The 21,022-nt window shown below is 43.1% G+C and overlaps 1 protein-coding gene across 1 annotated transcript; it reads left to right on the forward strand.

Moving 5' to 3' along the window:
- The first annotated feature begins 1,896 nt into the window (after positions 1–1,896).
- On the forward strand, positions 1,897–16,414 carry PLD4 (phospholipase D family member 4). Its single transcript, XM_009509234.2, has 11 exons — positions 1,897–1,981; positions 4,938–5,027; positions 6,667–6,872; positions 7,555–7,738; positions 9,135–9,255; positions 9,619–9,746; positions 9,908–10,108; positions 10,503–10,642; positions 13,171–13,336; positions 14,375–14,471; positions 15,786–16,414. The coding sequence occupies exons 1-11, from the start codon at positions 1,979–1,981 to the stop codon at positions 15,992–15,994; spliced, it is 1,545 nt and encodes a 514-aa protein (XP_009507529.2). The 5' UTR covers positions 1,897–1,978; the 3' UTR covers positions 15,995–16,414.
- The last annotated feature ends 4,608 nt before the right edge of the window (positions 16,415–21,022 follow it).

The raw sequence follows: 21,022 nt of genomic DNA on the forward strand, positions 1-21,022 counted from the left end.
AGAAGCAGCCTTGTCTGAGAGACGGGCAAGAGGAGGAATAAAAAAAGATTGCTTGTTTGCCCTGAAACTTGCCAGTCGTCTTTTCTTTCCTCCCTCCAGTGGCATGAGTTGGTCAAATAAACCATATTCTCCCCACAAAGCCGCTTCTGTCTTTAAACCCTCACAGTTCCATCGCTGCCAGTGAGATCAGAAATGCATAGTTGATGTTGGACTGGTATGTGAAATCAGATAAGCAGAAGGAAACCAGGCATTTGCAAGCTGGAGAGGAGGAGGGCGATGAGATTAATCAGAGCTGTAAGGGGACAGAGAGCTGCCAAGGAGGAGCAGAAGTACAACTCCATTTTCTGGAAGCTGTTATTCCTCCTGATATAAGCCAGCCTGTCCTGGTTTGAAATAAGCTGGTGATCTTAAAGCAACTAACGATAAGTCCTGAACTTCAAAAAATGTGCTGCTGCCTGCATGGTACGATCCTGAATTCACTGAAATCAGCGGGAACTTCTGTGATTTAGGCCGGCGTAGTTCATGCTGGGTTGTCAGTCCTGCACACAAACGAGCAAGGCAGCTTGTTGCTAAGCTGGCGGACGTGTGCAGCACACAGGCTGACTTGAAGTCATGAGGCACTTAGCTGAAAGATTGTTTGGATGCTCGGCCTCTGAAGTCAGCAGAGGGACAGGGACACTTCCCAGAGGCCATTTGGACTGTTAGCATGGCGGCTTGCTGGAGTTGCCTCTTTCCCCTGACTGTAGATAAAGCCTTGGTCAAGTAGGATCCTGCCTTCAGCTTTTTAGACCTGAGTCTAAAGTGATGGTGGTAGCCTTTAGCTTGTTTTTAAGCCCTGTTTTAATAGAGATTTGGGATGGCCCCAACGACAAGCAATCTGCCTACAGCGGTAAATTCAGGAGAGAGCTGGCTGGTCAGATGGGCATCCTGTCTGCTCCACCATCTTCTTTTCTCTCTGTTTTGGACTTCATTGAGTTACTGTTTGTGCTTTGATCCCAGGGGAAGCAGAGGATTTGTGACACCTCCAGATTTCATAAAAAAGGCCTCTTTCTGCCATACCTGACCTATCCTCTGGCTTCTCTTAGCTTTTCCATCTTCAGCGAAGTATGATAAAGCCTCATAATCCTTCTTGGCTCTCAGTTGTCTCTCCGTTGCTTTTTTCCCCTACAGCAGCCTTTCTCAGGTACTGAACTAGACGATTACATCCTTCAGTTCAATAGGATCAAGGGGCTGTCTGGAGAATAACAGCAGCATTGAACTATTGAATTGTGTCGACTCAGGTGCAGCCTTCGGATTTTTACAGATGTCATTTCTTAGAAGCTGCCTCAAACCAGCACTGCAGGTAACCTTCTCCCTCAGCAATGTCACTGCACATTCCAAATACCATTTGTTTAAGACAAATGTTGCATTATTTCAAGAGAGCTAGTTTGCTCCCTTATGTTTGTCCAAGGATGATTGGGCAGGGGCTGCTTGCGAGAGGAACTGGATAGAGAGGTGGTTTTGGAGGGATTGTTTATCTGTTTAAAATGAAGCTTCTAGTGGGTTAAGAATGAAGCAGCGAAAACACTGCCATGTCTGGGATGCAAACTGCACTGAAGCTGAGCAGTCCTTCCAACCAGTGTCTTCTACTGCTGATCCAGGCTCTGATCTTACAGCACCGAGGGCAGTGGGAACTTAGCCATTCAACAGAGTTTGAACGAGGTCAGGCACTGTGGACAGTTATGCTAGACAGACGAAGATCAGGACCTGGAGTCTAAGAACGGGGTCACAACAACTAGGTGATAACCTGGGACCCTAATTGTCAGTGTGTGATGTGAAACTCAGTGTTTAAGAGGAAGTAATCTGCAGGAGGAGGAAAAAAACAGAAGAACCCAAAGCAAAACTGCTGGTGAAAAGCATGTGTGCTGCCTCTTGTAAGTAGAGTTGGGAGTAACATCAGACTGTAGCAGGACATCCACACAGGACGAAGTCGTCCAGGATGGTAAGCACATTTGCCATGATCTCAAGAGTGCTGGGGGGTGGTCATGGAGAGACGAATCCACTTTATTCATCTGAGGAGCTTCAGCTTCTGGGGAGGATTTTGTATAGTGAAAAATCTCATCCTTGTGTTTGAAATCCAAAATCTGAAACAGTTTGATGCTGATGGACAAAAGAACTACCCAAAGTTATTTTGGGGACAGGGAGAAAGCAGCCTTACTGTTATAAACAATGTTGTTCTGTGAGTACTCAGGAGACTGTGGTATTAGCTTGTGTTCCAGTCTGTGAAGCAACACTAAGTAGCACTTGTATTTGTTGCTCTTGGATGAACTTTAGGCATTAAAATTGGCAGCTAATAAAGCCCTGAAAGCTTAGAGGGAGCCATAGTTAATTACTGACCAGCTACAATATTATCCTTAAGAATTCTGGTTGAGTCTGTGATGTTTTCTTTCTTCAAAATTAAACTGCATATTTTAGTGCAGTTCTAATGACTTCTGTATAGCAGCTGGGAATCTAACCCATCATCGGTCAAAGATATCAAGAAGGACTTTGAACCAAGAGGTAGATGACTCTATTATGGCACAGATGAGATCTGTTCACTCTCATATTTTAAGAGAAATGCTGCTTTTTGAAGTCATTTTGTAACTTGCTGAAAAAGAGAACTGAAACAAGTTATTTCTTACAACCTCCCTCCTCCAGAAGCCATCACATGGCTGTAAGTGCACCTGCAGCTGCAGATCCTTACCGAGGTACTGTTTGGGTCACTGAATGTATCGTGGGGACCACTCTAGCTTTGGGGTCCTGAGGATCAAGGCGAGACCTCTCATGCTCTGGCTCTGAGATGACAACAACCTAGGGCAGCCGAGGGGGCTGTTTGTTACTGGACAGCCCAGCTGGTTGGGACAGCTGCTGCCAAAGCAGCGAGCTGTGGAGTGTGACCTGCAACCTCACTGGCCTCTCCTGGCCTAGGCTGAAGGGCTGTTGGTCTTCTTGTTCTGTTGTCTTTCTCCTCCTCCTTTGAAAATCCCTTTGCCTCAGTTTTCTACCAAACTCCTTAGCCTCTCCTCTCTTGCTGTCTTTTCCTGAGTTGGCATTTGACTGATTTCTCTCCAGGTGGGGGAATGATGTGCGTTGCTGTCACTCAGCTTTCTCTGCATGGTGTGTTGTAACCCCCCCTCTGCTTGGGCTTTAAGCTCTTTGGGGTAAGACGCTGCACCTTTGTACTGTGATTAAACATGAACTGGGATTTCAGGGGCATGGGGACCTGCCTTTCACCAGGGAATGGCCGACTGCTAGCAGCAGCTCAGTTTTTCCAGGGCTGGGAGAATGGGTGTTTACCTGCAAGCATTTATAACTATTCCCAGTATAAAAGCTTGCATCTGGATCTGAGGGCAGCAAAACGAGGTGCCAGTGAAAAATGTGCGAAAAACTGCCTTGGATAGTAGGTACTGCTGTAGTGATTACAGCTGACAATAACAAGACTACCCTAAAACAGAAACCTAGGTTTCGTCTCTGAAGCTCTAGCATGCTTTTGAGCATGACTGTTCGTACCTTTTCTTCCCTTTCCACCTTTCTCATTCTCCCTTGTCTGCTTTTTTTACCCTGGGTCCTTGCTTTTCACATCCCTCTCTGCATTCCCCAAGTCACTGTTTTGGACCCACATCCCTTGTCTTCCACCTCTTTGGTTCAGCCCCACTAGTTCTTGTGAGCTGGGTCCCACAAGAACCCTTTGGGGCTATGTCCGTGCTGTGTCCACCTCCTGCCTGTTCCATGTGGTCACAGCATCCATACAGAAAGGTGGAGTGGGGAGGAGTTGGACACAGCATGGACATGTGTGGCCATGATGCCTTACTGGCTCGGGAGGGCAGACACCCTGAGCCCATCCAGTTCAGGTGACAATAGCTGTGAACATATGGCAGAATGGATGAGACAAACCTGGCAGGATCCTTCCTACCTAAAACTTGTTTTAGTGTGGCCACCCTCAGAGAACTGCATATCTGATACCACCACAGCATGTTCATCCTCCAGGCTACAAACCCCCCATGGCTCACCAATAGGAAGCAGTGGATTGGGGATTGGACAGGTGGTGATATCATCTGATAGCACTTTTTGAAATCCACCATACCCCAGGATGTGCTTATTGCTTCTGAGCATGAAAACAGCAGCTGACTCCTATGGGCTAAATTCACCTCTGCTGGTGCAGGGATGATTCATGACCCATGTGTGGAGCATGTGTGAAGTTTTTGGTTTGACCATATGAGAAAGCAAAATAGGCAAGCGGCCAACTACCCCTGCCCTACCATCTGCTGTGAGTTTGGGCATATTTTGGTATTTGCTCGTGTAGTTGTCTCTGCTGGTGATAATACAAGATTGGAGCATACTGTCTGAGGAGGAAAAGAAGTTAACTTACTTCCCAGAGTCATGATTGCAACGGGGGGAATTAGATTTGAGCCTGGTCCATGTTCCCTTAACACAGTCCCTTCTGGAAGAGACACCAACCTTGAAGACAACTCACACACAGAGGAAGAGAGCAAGTTGGAGAGCAAGAGCCTAATAGCGTCACACATAGGATGACATTGATGCTGTACACTATCACCCACAGCTTCTGGGCTTAATTATTTCTTGTAGGCAAATGTGCTAGCTTGCAACAGGACAAAAGTGGCTGTTGGGGGATAACTTGAACAGGCAGCAATGCAGTTGTTTACACATTAATTACTGCAGTGATTTTTGTGTGTAGACAGCAACAAACTGCAGGGACCTGTCTCTCCCTCTCACTTTGGAGACTGTTAATTTCACTCAGGACCCGTAGTACTGTGAGGATGTTGCACAGATCCATACTTAAATTCCAGAGCACTATATAAAGCAATGGCAACAACCTGCATTTTTAGTCTGTAACTGGCTTTATACAAATGTTGCCATAAAGCTTTATTTTTCCCCTTGCATACATTTCTGTTTTTCAGATTGTGAAAAATGCATTAAAAACAACCCTGATGTTTAATGGATCCTCCAACATGAAATTAAGCGTGAACAATCGAAAAGACGTCAAAATGGTAATTATTGGGATACACTACATTTGCTTACAAGAGTTGAGGTTACACTGACATTTCTGAAAACAAATAACAGATTAAGATGGTTTTATTGCCTGTTTTAGAAATCCATGTAGGTATCGATCCTATTTGTAAACAAGTGAGTGCCAAAACCCTCATTGACTTATCCGGTAGGCTGAGCAAACCTTGCCAAGAGGGAGTAATGTGGAGCCTAATCCTGCAGCCCTGGCTCACGACAGTAAACCGTGCTCATACAAATAACCTCAATTCCACCATTAGCACAGAATTTATTTATTTATTCAGCATGCCTAGAGGACCTGGACATCACAGTGTGCAGCATGGTGACAGCCAAGATGTGACTTAAAAATAAATCTCTTACTTCAGAAATATCTTCTTAGAAATGTTTAAGTCTTGCCAACATTTTCATTGAATCAAATGCAGAACTGTTAAAAATTGGTAGGATTTTTTTTTTTTTGCCATTAATAACAGGGTGAACAAACCAGAAGGCAGAAATTTAAGTATATGGACAGTTTAAAAACATTTTTCTCATTCAAATCACTGCCTGAAATTGATGGAAGCCTGCAGATCTTGAGAAAAACAGAGAAAATGAAAAGTAAGAAACTTTATCCACATAGAAACTGAAACAGATACTTTCAGAGGCAACTGGTTTCTGTGCAATTTTCATATGTACTGTTTTGGGAGCTCACATTTATAGCTACAGCCTCACAACCACTTCCAGACTTGGTTCTCCTGCCTGGAGGTTGAAAAGCTCAACTCTGAAGTGCACATTGCCTTTCACAGGGTGGTGGATTGTCCCAGCTCCCAGGAATTGCCATGGGGAGCCAGACAGGATAATTGTTAGGGGGAAATGGATCTGCACTGGTGGCTGTCTTTTCCTCCTTAATATAGGGCAACATATAGAGCCTGGTGCTGTATGTCACAGCACGTGAGTGGCTGGAGTCTAGATCTGGATATACCAGGTGTCTAGGCTATGTTTTTTTAAACTACATTTAGGAAAAAAAACAAAGAACAAAAAAAGGGAAATGAAGCTAACTCACCACACTAGAATGACAAGGAAATACTCTTCGCTTGCCATATGGATAAATGAGATTTGTGTAGTTTCACTTTACTTAAGTTTCAAGGTTTAAGTTAAAAGGCAAAACCAGAACAAGTTCAGAAGCCACAACATGTCCTTCTGCTTCTGACACTTTCAGACCTGTTTTTTCTTCCCTGATTTCATGAACTTCCTCTTTATGGTAGTGCTGGGCTTGATCCCACAGCTAATCTTGTGTTATGGATTGCCTTGGTAGAAAGTTTGTTGAACACTCATTTGTCTTGTGCTAAGATAAAGCTAATCAACATCAAACTAATCATAAGTTTTGGGAAAAACAGGTTTTTGATATGTTGGCACAGGAAAAATTAAACCAGAACTAAAATCATGGTCCTCACAAAAACCAACCCCTATGTATCTTGTAGTCCTCACTTTCACTGGTGCATTTAAGAATAATGTCTGCCAGTAGCTGAAAGCAGAACTACTATTCAGTGCTTGTGATTTACTCACCTGCAACAAGCAGTCATCCATTAGCTGCTGTATCAGTGACTTGGTGATTGCTTAAATCCTCCTATTTGGATTCTGTTCTAGTTTCAGATCTTAGGGGCAATTTTGATACTTGGTCTTGTCCTGATGGCTGTTTATTTCATGAGAGTGGCCAGCATAGTTGATCCTAAGGAAGAAGAAGCAGTTGTCAGCATTTATGAAAAGGTGGAGGAGGAAGAAGGACTCTATGGAGATCTCCCAGGAACCACAACAACTGAGGAGGACATCAACAGGTCCAATGATTCCTGCAGGTAAGTAGTGCCCAATGGCACATGGAGAAGTAATCACCAGGTGGGCAAATAGTTACAATGCTCACAATATCAGCATGGCTTTTGTTCTCTTTCCATTGTATAACAAGTGATAAAGTACCATTAATTTGGGATAAGTGGGGGTGTTGTTTAGGCATTGGATCATTAGTAGTTGCCTGTTATGGGCAGTATTGCAGCTCCACTGCTGGTCCTGTGCTTGTATGTTCAGCATAGCTCTGTAGCTGCCCCACCACCTCCAGCCATCCTCCCTTTGTGGCAGTGATGGGAGGCAGCAGAGTGACCAGCAAGCAAAGCAGCCTTTGCTGAGCTCACCCTCTTTCAGAGGCTGGAGGGGGCAGTGGGTGTTTCTCCTGGCAGAGGGTGGAGAGGGTACCAAAGCAACACCCAGCCCCAGCAGGTCATTTTTCTCCTTGTCTTTAGGATGGTAAAATTCAAAGCCCAGAATGGCTACTGAGAAGCAATTCTGCTGGATTTGGGAGAACAATGTGCATATAGGCTTTGCTTTAAAAACTGGGAATACAGAGTATTCCTAGCTTGTTTGTCCAGCTCAGCTTGTTTGCTTTTGAGGTCAATGTTCAAAATGGCCAGCTGTATGGCATGACAGATGCTTGCTTTCCTGCTTGGGTCACAGTCATTTGCTCACAATATACAATTGCCATTGCAGCTTTGAACTTGTGGAAAATGTTCCTTATGACTTAGCTTTTGAGATAAATAGCACTGCAGCCAAACCCTTGTACCAAGCCTGGATGAGACTCCTTGATATAGCCCAGAAAAAAATTCATGTGGCTTCTTACTATTGGTCTCTTACTGGGAAGGATATCGATGTCAACGATTCATCTTCCAAGCAGGTAGGAGAAAATCAATGACAAGCACATCTATGGTTGTATGTCTCATGTACATGTGGCAGATGGCAGATTGACTGTGTGTTGTCTCCCAGAGACATTGCTTGACTCTTCCTGCAAACCCAGAAAGCTTTTCCATGCTGGTCTGAAGCAGCACACCAACTTTCCTCCTCCAGTCAACTAGACTTCATCTGGGCTCTATCGATGTCTCTGAATATGTCTATGCTGTGTTTTAAGAGCAGCCCAGAGGTCAGCCTCAAGTCCACACTCACCCTGCAGATTGTCAACCTGTGGTAGGGGCAGCCAGTGGCATGGCTGAAGAGCCTACAGGATCCCAACCATACAAGTGAACATGCCAATTCCCACTGGCTAGCTGGAAGAGTCAGGAAGTCTGCTGGACTTCTGACTGCGTCAGAGGCTGCTTCTCACCCTGTACAGACACAACATCTGCATTCACCCATTTGCAGGTGTCCCTGAACCGTGCTGCTGGACAGCAGCTTAGGACGTTCATTCTCTTTTGCGGGGCTGTCCTCATGGGCACCCTGTGTAGCCAGGCTTCCTGCAGCTCTCTGGCTCCACCACCAAAAGTAAACGACAGAGGCCATAACACAGGCTCACCTTGCAACCATCCATCATGTTTAATTGTCCCTTGGCTCTCTTTTGGCCTGTGGCAGCTGGCAATCTCCCAGGCAATCTTGAGGAGAATCTGGGGGACAGTATGAGCTGGGGACAGTTCTGAAAAGCAGAAGGGAAAGGGCTACTCCATTTCAGGCAGGTGTGGAGTTCAGTCATGTGTCAGGAATCATGTTGTTTGCTGCTAGACCAGATGCTGGCCTCTTTATTACTGTGGGCAGAGCCTCTGCCTCCCTTCTGGCACACCTTTCTCCTTGTTCTCACTCCCTGGGACAGCTCTCCTTGTCTTCCTCACCAGGAGGGTCTGGTGCTGTGAGCTGATTCACTTCCTCCACATGAGAAGAAGTAAAAGTGACAGATGTAACACTGAGCCCTGTCTCTGCTAAAAGGACAGCTCAGTTTAGAACTGTCCCTGTTACTTTTATCCTCAGGAAGAAATGACGCAGCGTATCTGTTGAGCATCAGCATCCAACACTTGATCTTTATTGGGGCATTCACCTTTGAAGTCTGGGATGTTAATGGTTGTACTCTGAAACCCTATATCTAATAACGTTAAATGATAGAAAACAAACTTTGATTCATACATTGGATCAGAATCTTTGTTCCCTTTTCTCTCTGGTTGAAACACTCCTGAAATAGGTGAAAATTCTGACCTTCCTTGTGTTGGGGTTCTTCAAAGGAAGCATCCATTAGTAACACTGTAATTGCAGGTATTTTACTAAATGTTCTATAACAAAATATAAAAATTAACAAACAATGTACAATGCAGGGTGAAGATATTCTGAAGCAGTTTGAGAAATTACTTGCAGACAATGTCTCTATCTATGTTGCAGCAAGTGTGCCAACTTTGGCTACAAATTCAACTGATCTTGAGCTTTTACAGGAAAAAGGTAATTATCTCACTTGACTGATGTGTTCAAACCTTCAGTAATGCAAAAAGGCATCTGAGGGAAACTAGTCTCCAAGGCCTCTTCTGGCATGGTGCTTACATGTGTTCACAGGACAAGCACTATGTATTCACCAGTACATGGTTTCTGTGTACATTGTACCCTTAAGGTTTGTTTCTAAAAGTTCACTTTTTGTATATTTGTGTAAGTTATTGTATTCCCAGGAATGAGTGCTTGTGAATTTTGATAGTTATTACCAGTTGCAGGTATTAGATATCCAGACATGTTCTGGCTGTCAGGGGAGCAGTACAGATTACCATCTCCACGCTGTATCTAAACTCTTTTCCCCTCCCCATCTTTCTTCAGGGGCTCATGTAAAAAAGATTGATTTTAGACATTTGGCAGGAGGAGTGTTGCATAGCAAATTCTGGATTGTAGACATGAAACACATATATATTGGTAGTGCAAATATGGACTGGAGATCTTTATCTCAGGTAAGTTCTGCTGCTGCATATTCAAAAATCTGGGGGGAAATTCATGTCCTAGCACATATCAGAAAAATCATGATAATGTAAAATACCGACTAAGGTGGAGAAACAGCAAAGAAACCCCTGGAGGTGGATGTGTCTCTTTCTGGGGCTTGCTCTCTTTGCAGGTGAAAGAGTTTGGTGCAGTGATATACAACTGCAGCTGCTTGGCCAAAGACCTCTGGAAAACATTTAGTACGTACTGGGATCTTGGACATGCTAATGCTACCATCCCATTCCCTTGGCCTCTTAATTATTCTACCCACATTAACAAGCATCGGCCTCTGGAAGTAGAATTTAATGGAACCCTGACAAAAGCCTATTTTTCTGTAAGTATGTTTCAAAATAACAAGATAGACTGTAAACTGCATTTAAGCATTGGCCAGAAAAGTCTCATCAGCAGTCCTCAGTTGCTTGTCCACCAGCTGGATAATAATTCATTCAACAGGTTTCTCTGGAACTACTCAAGGAATAAGGGTCAAACCAGCTTCACTATCGGGTAGCATGGCAAGGGAGGAGTGCACGTCTCCTTTAATCACCTGTGAGCTCAATATATCAATAAATATCTGAGCCATCAGGGCATGGAAGGCATGAGGAATGATAGTGGTCCACCTCAAATGCTTTGTGCTATTGTAATATAACCTGAACAGATCTGAATAGAAATGAACCACAGTCTGACAGAAAAAGGATGAAATCACTGACCTGTGTGTTTTCTTTTTACAGGCTTCTCCCCCAGCGTTTTGTCCAGAAGGTCGCACTCACGACCTCTTTGCTATAATCAGTATTATCAGCGAGGCACAGAAATTTGTCTATGTTTCTGTTATGGAATATTTCCCTACTAGCCGTTTTGTTCATCCAGAAAGGTACAACTTTAATCCCAAACAAATCAGCTGACTGTACTATTTAGAGGAAAAAGGTACTACTTCCCACCTTCTGCAATGAAAATATTCAGAGTGGACAGAACTGAGGCTTTGCTCTGCATTCATGACTGCCTTGTGAACTGTGCAAATACTGATGCTACAGGAAGGGTGGTATCCAATACTGCCCCTGTGCTTCTCTAGCATTTTAGAGCAGCCTCCTGTGCCCTTCACACAGCAAGAAAACTGTGAAGTACCAGACCAGGGACAGTCAGGTACAACTCCCTTCAAAATAAAACAGAGCAGCTTTATGAATAGAGAGAGGAATGAGAACAGCAGAAATATATCTGGTATCAGACTTTTAAGAGAAAAGACTGCTTTACTCCCCTCTTCTGCTCCTGTTTCTCTCTTTCTGTTCTTTACTTTTGAAGACTCTTGAATTCTGGCTCTGCTGCCTGTTAGACCTCCTTGACCCATAGTTTAGAGGCCAATTCTTAACTGTCCTTGCCGACCTCTGTAATGGTAGCTGAAACAGCCTCTAAAAGAAACTTCTGGGCTTTTATTTTCCTTTTTTTATAATTCCATCTAAAGACATCCAAGTTCCGGAGGCATGCTGGATGCGTGCAGCAGCAGCTCTCAAAGAGGTGGTAGTGGTGTATCTGGAGTGACCAAACTGTGTGTGGTGGACCACTGCCATGGTCCCAGTGGGCTGCCCAAGGTCACAGTAGAATTATGCAGACTCTGCACATCAAGTCAAATCTGAGTAACACAGGATAGTCAGTCATGGGGCAACCACTAAGACTCCAAATCCCCTTAGATATGCTTGAATTAGGATGTTTACATACCACCAAGTGCTCTGAGTATTATCTGCTTATAACATTTCTGAGTTTTCCTATCATCTAAATAATCTGACTCAGAAAGAAATTCAAGCAAAATAATTACGTACAACACGGCTTGTAAAGAATAGGGTGAGCTCTAGGTTGTCATTTAGCCACAATTATACCATGCATCATGTCCTCTGGCATGACTGTGTAAAGCCTCTGTTGTTCAGCTGGGTATGTGTGTTAGCAGGAAGGGTGTAGGATAATAGAGAGACACAGATAATTCCACTGTCCTTGAAAGAAAATCTCAAAAACTAGCTTCCACTTGGAGGATATTTTTTATAAATCAAACAACTTAGGGGATTTTTTGTTTCTATGTTGTACGGTTGAATCTCTGGGTTTCTCATCTCCTGCTTTTAGCTAAGGATAGGTTCACAGAAAGTCTCTTTTCCCCCTTAGAAATGAGTGTGTTAATACTCTTCATTCTTCATCTGAAGCCTTAATCCACCATTTGTGACATCTAGGGCCTGATCTGATGCAAACAAGAGTCTGAAAGGCCTAGGGAAAGTGGCGTGGGGCCTCGGGCTATCTCCACAGCAACCAGCTGTAGTGTAATGAATTGAGGCTGATTAGTTCAGGTTAGGTTCCTCCAGCAGCTGAGGCAGAGGGAACAAAGCTGCTGTCTTAATGCCTGAGTTATAATCAACTAGAAACCAATACATTTAAAAAATGGAAACTGTTCAAAAATAGCATTTCTAAATAGCATGTTTTTCCAAGATTTCAGGATCTACGAGTCAGCCTGAGCCTGAAGGCACGTGGCCAGTCTGTTGATCATGATAGGACAATGTGTGAGGGAGGATTTGAGAATTCATGCCTTTGTACATAAGACCAAAAGGAATAAGTTAGGCAAATTAATTCATCATTGCTCACAGGACTGTGAATGAGTGCTGGACCTCTCTCTGTATCAGTCCTCCAATCGGTACTAAAGATGCTTGTCTTCCTCCACGCACACTTGTTAGGATCTAGGTACTGAAAATACAACATGGGTGTTTGGAGTTATTAGTCCTGGGATATACATTACCCAGCTCTTAGTGCTGGGCAAAGGATGTTAAAAATTTTCCCCATAGCTACTGCCAAGACAAATGTCAGGAAGATGGACAGCCCACGTTCACGAGGGCACAGCTGTGTTTTTTACCCCAGGGGCACATGACATACTGAAGAGGGCAAGGAGGGATAGAGCCTGTCCATGCTGGCTGACGGCACAGGACCACTGTGGACACTAGAAACAGTCTCCAGGGTCCTGAAATGTCTGTATTCTGCAAAAGAGTACTTAGGTTTTCACTGTCCTTTTTCCTTCATGCTGTATGATCTGGCTATACATTGGAGTTGCTATTGTTGTTTTTAGTTTCCTGAGGAAGTGGGCATGCTGCGTGTGTATCTGTGTACATGCACTTTAGTAAGCTTTAAACTCTTTGAGCAATTTCTACCCAATTTGGCAGAGACTGGAGGTCTCAAGACACATTGGAAAAGGACTGGCTGGGTAGAAGGCAGAAATCTTATTTATACCTCCAGTGAAGGCACGAGAGCTTCTCTTACTAGACATCAGAGATTCTATCTGTGCACAGTGTTACTTGTATTCTCAGTTTATTGTCACAGCTTTCTACTGAAATGTTTCAAAAATATCCCTTTTTCCACCCACCTACTTTTGTCTAGATACTGGCCAGCCATTGACAATGCTCTGAGACGTGCAGCTTTCAACTACAGAGTGCAAATCCGGCTTCTGGTCAGCTGCTGGACCCACTCTGACCCAGCCATGCTCTACTATCTGAGGTCCCTGCGTGCTCTCAACAACCCACATGCCCACATCAGTGTGGACGTGGTACGATAAGAAACCTGATTTTGGAAAAACAGCTTGAGGATATGGGCCCCCCACTGATTGTTGAGTCTAAGCTGCCATTTGCATGTGCAAGTATCAGTTTTAGAGAAGCAGGTTGTCCATTGTTGCAGCAACTGTTTTGGGTCGTTGAGAAAACAAGGCCCAAGAGACAGCCTTTGAGGAAGCAGCTATTGCAAGCTACTGGTGATACCAAGGACTGGGCCTAGCTGCGGCACTTGCGACGTTACCCAGGCAGTTGCTTTGCTGAGCACCCTGACAGTAACAGTTTATATGACAACTTAGTGCTCTTCTCATAGACTTTTCCTGTGTGGATTATCTTAAATAGGTCTCATTACTACCAGTTTTTTACAGCTGAGACCTCTGCTGACTGCCTATACAAATGGATCCGTTTCTGAACACTAAATATTACACACAGGCCATAGGCACTAGGCTGGAACGCATGAAGGGGGTGGGGATGGTGTAGAAGCTGCCAACATAATGCAGTTACCATGAAAGAGAGAAGCCACAGAAGTAAGGAGGAATGGTTTTTACAACTAACTAACTAACTAACTAAATATCAGAAATGTAGATTTTAGTGAGAGTTAACACAAAAAGTTAGGCATTACTGTTGCCTGCAGTACCCCTTGTGTCTGTGATCAGCCCAATCTAGCACAAAATAAGAGCAGCAATCAGTGGTGAATGCAGATCTATTAAACAGCTGCCTAAAACTGCATTTAATTGTCTGCCCTGTAATGATAATAGCTGTGCCACTAATGGAACATTGTGAAGCAAACATTATCCTTATCTGATCTCAATTACTTACCCAATTTTATGTATACTGGAAGTACTATTTGTTAGTTTTCTTGGATAAGAGTAAAATCTATTTTATGGTACATTTAATAACAGTGTGTGGAATATTCTTTTCTGTTCTTTCTGTACTATTCTATTCTTTGGAAATACAGAAAATCTGCATTGTCCATTTATTCAACCTGTTCCTCACTCTGGTATTTCTATTTATGTTTTTAATTTCTCTCTGTCCAGAAACTCTTCATTGTTCCAGTTCTGAATCACACAAATATTCCTCATGGGAGAGTGAATCACAACAAATACATGGTCACTGACAAAGTAGCCTATATTGGTATGTATTGCATTATTCCAAACACTTACAGTATCTTCAGATCTATAGGACTGAAACTGAGATATGATGGGCTGCAGTATCAAAAAGGACTTCATTTTGCCGTATAAAGCAGATAAACGTATCAAAGTATATGGCTTTATCAGAATGTCTGCTCTGGGTAAAGAAGTAGAGATGTGAAGGGGAGAAAATAATGTAGGTCAAGTTCATTAGAAGATTATTCCATATGATTGTGAACCATTAAAAACAGAGCATGACAAGTCTGAGTGCACAGCCTGTGACAAGCACAGTAGGAATTTCACAGGCTGTGCGCTCAGAACGACGCTGATGCTCTAGTATATAACGTTATCGTGCTTTAATAAAAATAAATTGCTGGGAGGAATTAATTCCATGCACTGTTTGCTGAGCAGAATTCTATGAATGGAAATGAGAAAACAGCAGTGTCATTTGCTGCTCAATTCCTGTAAGTCAGGATGGTGTTTATCTTTCACTCTTTTATTGGGATCCCTCAAAAAAGGGAATGTGGAAGTGTTCTGTCATTTCAGTCAGCTCATTCTCCAAGCAATGTAAACCAGCAAATATCCTGACCCTCCAACAGGCTGAGGAATTGCAACTCCAATGGCCTTTAATAGAACTTGTTTCTTACTGAGTTGTCTTTTGAAGGCAGATATGCAGATAATTTTTTTTCATGCCTAAGCACCTTCTGGCATTGACAGTGTATTTTTCTGGCTAAGATGAGCACCAGGAGTGCTAAGTGATAAAATCAAACAGTGTTTGATTTTCTGAATGGCGGTAGCTTTGGGGAGAGCCCTAGACAATGTCTACATCTGGATTCCAAGCTTTGCCTGGTTTAAAAGCAGGCTTTGCGTGCTGAGCTCAGAATAGCTCCTGAGGATTTGTTGATCAAGGGTCCGGTTTCTCCTGTTGTTTTCCTTTAACAAGTGAAGAGAATTAAGTCCAGTAAGGATTTTTTTTCTTTAAACACAGAAGCCCATACCAAACACTAGCTTTTACCCCTCTTAATACCCAAATGTTGCCTTTTATTCCTATGTTTCTAGTGAGTAGATTAATGCATCTCTACCACAGGCTGTAAGAAATCAGAGTGTTATGAAGCTTCAGGGTTGCAGTTAATACTGACCTACCGAAACCTGAGGTCTGGAATAAGAAGGAGGCAACCCGGTTTTTGCTTGTCCTAATGAGGTTTGCTGTTGTACAGCAAATCAGCAAAGCCAGGCAATGTGGACTTAACAAGTATGGAGATCAAACAAAACACTGGGAAATTAATGTTTTCTAATTAGCTACTTTTCCATTGCACAGGGACTTCCAATTGGTCAGAAGATTACTTCATTAACACAGCTGGCGTGGGACTAATTATCAAACAGAATTCGACCAACCTGCGAAGAAGGCAACTGCCTATCCAGGAACAATTAAAAAACCTTTTTGAGCGAGACTGGAATTCTAAATACGCAACGAATCTGGAAGATGTGCAGGGACAGAAAGACTGTAACTGGAGAGGCAGACTCTGAAGTGAATTGAAATATACATTTGAAATAGAAACAAAAATGTATTTGAATATTGTTCCCTGTGCAAAACAAGGAGCTTTCTTCTTTATGTCGTCGTCAGAGAAATCGCTTCCTCGTGGTGTTCACACTGTTTGATGATGCGAGAATTTCTCGTTGTTGACTCTACCTGCAAAACCGTTAGTCAGTGTGTGACATTTCCTTTTCTGTGTGATTACCTCATCCTATAGTTAATGAAATGCATACAGTGTTATATGACAAGCTGTCTGATATTAAAGCAAACATGGAAGATACAACCAGATCTTAATACATCAGAGATGAGATCACTATTGCTGTGATATTTTATCTTCGGAAGCTATATATTTCAACCTTAATGCTCCATTAACAGTGTTTACTTACATGTGTTTAAGCATATTTTTAGTAAAAGCCTGGCTGCTTTAACATTTGAGTCATGTAAGTAATCACCTGCAACAGCGAGGGCAGATTTTTTAAAGTATTTAGGAAGTAGAGGTACAGGGAAATACCTGTATTTAAGTGTTGAGGCTAGTTGCCAGAGCTAAATGCCTGGGATTTAAATCTTGGGGCCAGCTTTCAGCTCAGCTGCCCTGGACCCCCAAGTGTCTGGGGGTGTTTGAATGTCTGTGCATTGGCCTCATGCAGCAAATAGGATGGGGGGAGCAGGGCGAAGCTGCTGCATGAGTGCTGGTGTGGCCAAGGCACCCCACCTCACTCTGGGCAGTGCTTGGAGAGCCTCCTTGCTCCTTTAGGGCTGTCCTGGTGCTGGCCCTGGCCAGCCTTGTGTCTCTGGGCTGCCTTTTCATCTATAGTCACACAGGGACTATAAACCTGAGCCTTCTAGTTCCTTATGTCCTTATCTGCCGCTGTGTGGTGGCTCTGCCCTGGATGACTCTCAGAAGTGGCAGGAAAGAAAAGCAGGACATGTGCTCCAGCCATGGAGAGGTGTGAACGACACTGGGCTGGGGCTCCATGACCCTCACTGGTGCCAGGCACCTTTGCCTGACACTGGAAATGGAGTTGCAAAGTAAACTTTTTTCTTTGTGACTGAGGTACAGCAGAGGTGAAAGAGCCCAAGGCAAAAGCCCAGGGAATGGCTCCACAGAAGGGTCAGCCAGATGCCTTGTCCTGGTACTCCACTTCTGAGCTTTCTCTAGCTCCCCTCTGGAGAGGACCTCTCCAGCCCTGAAAGGTGTGTCGCAGCTCGTGCCTTCATCCCATCTTGGCAGGGCCCCATTTGGTTGCATTTTAGCTCTGAGGCCACCTCTCTTGCCACAGACACAGTGCTGAGTGGAGGCAGTACAGGCTTCCCCATTACAGTGCAACCTCCCCATCCTCCAGAGGAAGCGTTTTGGTGTTTTTGAATACCTGCCCTGTGCTGAGAATGACAAAGGGACTGCTGTGATTGTTTGTGTGTGGACTCGTTTATATCTTTATGAATACACACAAATCCCCATACAAATAAGGTCCCCTCCCTATGAGGTCTTTTGGAGATGATCCCAACTAATTTTCCATTTTTTGGTTTCCAGGCTGCTATTTAGCTGTGTTTTCCAGACGCTTCCAAGATTCCTTGGATCATTTTGCCCACCATTACAAATCAATGCTTGTTGCTATTAAGGCAGGTTTTTAAGACATGGTTATGTTTACAGACAACGCTGAAGTTTTTTGAGTATTCACATATGTGCAAACATTTTGAGGAAGATGCAGGTGCTTTTTGCACTCTTCTCCCCTGTTTCCTTTCTAGACACTGCTTAATATTTTGAGATTTCCATTCAGTAATTAAAATTTCTGGCAAAGTAGAACCTCCCCAGCTGGTTTTGACTAGCTCCATTTCACAGGTTTATTATCCTGTACCAGCAAATACATCCAACCATGCACTGTATTAATACTTGCATGCAATAACAACATTGGACAGATTTTCCCCAGAGCACATGTGAATGGTGGGTCAGTTTGAAAATCCTTTTGAGAAGTTACATCTTTAACCGACAAAACTATTTTCTATGGAGGAGTACACTCCTCTAGATGGCACTCAAAGCTATGTTTTCACTGTTTTGTGGGGATGGATATTGCAGGAATAAGAAGAAAACTTTTTTCTCCTCTACTTGTGAGCTCAAATCTGACAGTGCTGGGTAAGTTGTTCGGTGGGATAGAGTTTCTGGGCAAGTTGGGAGACAACATCTGGTAATATAAGACTCATGTGGGGTAAGGTTCAGCTTACAAAGGAAAAACTGATGCTTATGAGAGTGCTCTTTTATTTTATTTACTGACATCACCTGTGTTGTTTTTCCTCCACATATGAAGGGGGCAGGTTAGATTAAGACAATGAACTTGAGTGTATTTCTCCAGTTTCTTGTGAGGCTTTTTAGGCCCCTTCATAGGTTGATTCTCATTTCCTTGTTCTCTGTTACAAAGGTAGAATATGGTGTTAATTATAACCAAGCTTTTAGTCTCTTAGTACTTTTCCATTTATGAAACTGGGTAAGAACAGTCCTTATCCACCCACCTGTTGCTTGTCTCTTTTGTTTAGATTGTGATTTCTTCAAGTTAAGGACTGTACTAAATATAAGCTGAACCCTCCAGTAGTATTCATTAGCATCTATTTATTATGCTTGGCTGTATTTTTGAGTTTGGTTGCAGGCAGTTCATATTTTTGTCAGTATTCATGTCTAGAAAACGTTGCTGGTTTGGGTTGTGAGCATGGATACTCTCAGCTCATCTCATGTACCTGTGCTGTGATGGAGTACAACTTAAATGAACCAGCCCTCCTTTACCTGAGTGGATTTCATGCAGAGCTGCTGCACTGCTCTCCCAGCAGTCTCATGTCTGAGTGTGCTTGGTTTGGTGCAGTGCCTTGCAGCTGCAGCGCTGCTGACAGCAATGAAGATGACAGCAAGACAGAACCTAGCTGGCTCCATAGGTTTATGAGTTCTGACAGGACTACAGGATCACATATTAGACACCAGCTTGTTCCAAAAGCTTTAGTATTACCTGTTTTCAGTTATTTCTCCCATTATCCAGGACTTTCAGAGTTTTTCCAGCCAGGTACTGTTCTGAGTACTTTTCATCTACCATTTATACTATATCAATGTACACTTGATTTTTTGACAGTCAAAAATCTCCATAATCCCTGGAAGACAGCTATTCTGTCATGGGCACTGAGTCACGGACCTCTGCTCTCTGCAGCTTCCTGAGGAGGGGAAATGGAGAGGGAGATGCTGAGCTCTTCTCCCTGATATCCAGTGATAGGACAAGTAGGAATGCTTCAAAGCTGCATTAGGGGAGGTTCAGACTTGGCATTAGGAAACATTTCTTTACCAAGAGGATGGTCAAACACTGGAACAGGCTTCCTCAAGAGGTGGTCAATGCCCCAAGCCTTTCAGTGCTTAAGTGGCATTTGAACAATGCCCTTAATAATATTCTTTAACTTCTGGTCAATGCTGAAGTGGTCAGGCAGTTGGATTTGATGATGGTTGTAGGCCCCTTTCAACTGAAAGTATTCTATTCTATTCTAGTCTAGTCTAGTCTATGCTATGCTATGCTATGCTGTGCTGTGCTGTGCTATTCTATGCTATTCTATGCTATTCTTCTTCGTATATATTATCTCATTCAGGATTCATTTTGACTGTCTTGCCTTTGGGATATATAAGAGGTCCTGCTTCAAATATAACAAAATAGCCAACCAGTAGACATGTATTCATGTCTTAACAACACAAGAAATAACCAGGGGAGTGCCTTTCCTTTTAATGCATTTATACCTTCTTTTCCATGTCAAATCACAGTTGTAGGTTCGTTTGGCTGGAGACTGTAACTAGATGTTTAGCTGAACAGCCCACTTTTTCAGATGTTAAAAAATTAGTAACAGTAATCAAGGAAACATACCACAGTTAAACAAACAACCTGAGCATCTCTAAGTATGCAGGTGGGGTCAGAATCAGCCCGTTGACAATATGTCTATGTTCTGCAAGTTTGTGTCTGCGCTCCTTGCACCCTTTCGAGCTCTGCTCTTTGCTGTTCCTGCAGTCAGACCCTTGGGTAATACCTTGTTAACCTGGTTGCTTTTTTGTTAACCTTCACATTTCCCAAAGCTGACAGTAGCCTATTTGGAGGAAAATTTTATTGCTGCTTCTTTTCTCTACTGCTCCTCCCTTAACTATTTCATTGTTCTATTAAAAACATCATAGTGATTATTGCTCTGTGGTCATTGCTGTCTCAGAGCTCAGTTTTAATTGGCTTGATTGTGTCACCTTTGCAGCAGACTCCTACATTCAGTGCTGTCTAGGCAGATTCCTATTTGTGGGCCTAAGTAAATGGACACTACCTGAGAAACATTTTATGTGAAGGCTGCTTTGCAGGCAGATGTGAGCTGCTGTTAGAATGGGATGTCCTTTATTACATATATTACCTTTTTCTGGACTCAATTTTTCTCTCTTGATCACAATGTTTTCCTCAGTTCTGGTATAAGCCATTGCTGTCTGATGTGGTAGTTTTGGGTCTATTGAGCAATGACTTTTATACTTAGGGAAACTTCAGGGAAATGCTGCATGATCCAAGTAAACGATGGGTATAGGAATAAATGACTAACACTTCCGTGAACAGAATCTTCAGCAATAGCGTTGTCTTTAGAACTGCCAGCAGTTGTCTTTAGAATATTTAAGTCTGCTGCAAAGAAATGAAGAACATCATAAGCTACAGACGGTTAGACAACCAAGCACACTTCCTTTGCAAGCTGGTTTCTAAATGTTTTGCTCTGTCTGCTTTCTGTACTAAGTAGAATATGGAGAAAGGAAATACAGGATGAGAAAACTAATATAGTGAAGCATGTCCACACATGCAAATCCATAAAACTAGGGATTGTAATGAGTGAAAAGTCTCCATTACCACCATTTTCAGAAACTGTGCTGTCATTAAGCAGCCACTTCAGCAGATAGTGGGGTATACTCAAACCTTTTGCAAATTTAAGCTGGGATTTTCAGAATCAAACCATGCTAACAGCACTATCAGTAACTCAGGCTACTCGAG

The sequence above is a fragment of the Phalacrocorax carbo genome, chromosome 9 (assembly GCF_963921805.1).
Source record: "Phalacrocorax carbo chromosome 9, bPhaCar2.1, whole genome shotgun sequence".
Classification (NCBI taxonomy): Eukaryota; Metazoa; Chordata; class Aves; order Suliformes; family Phalacrocoracidae; genus Phalacrocorax; species Phalacrocorax carbo.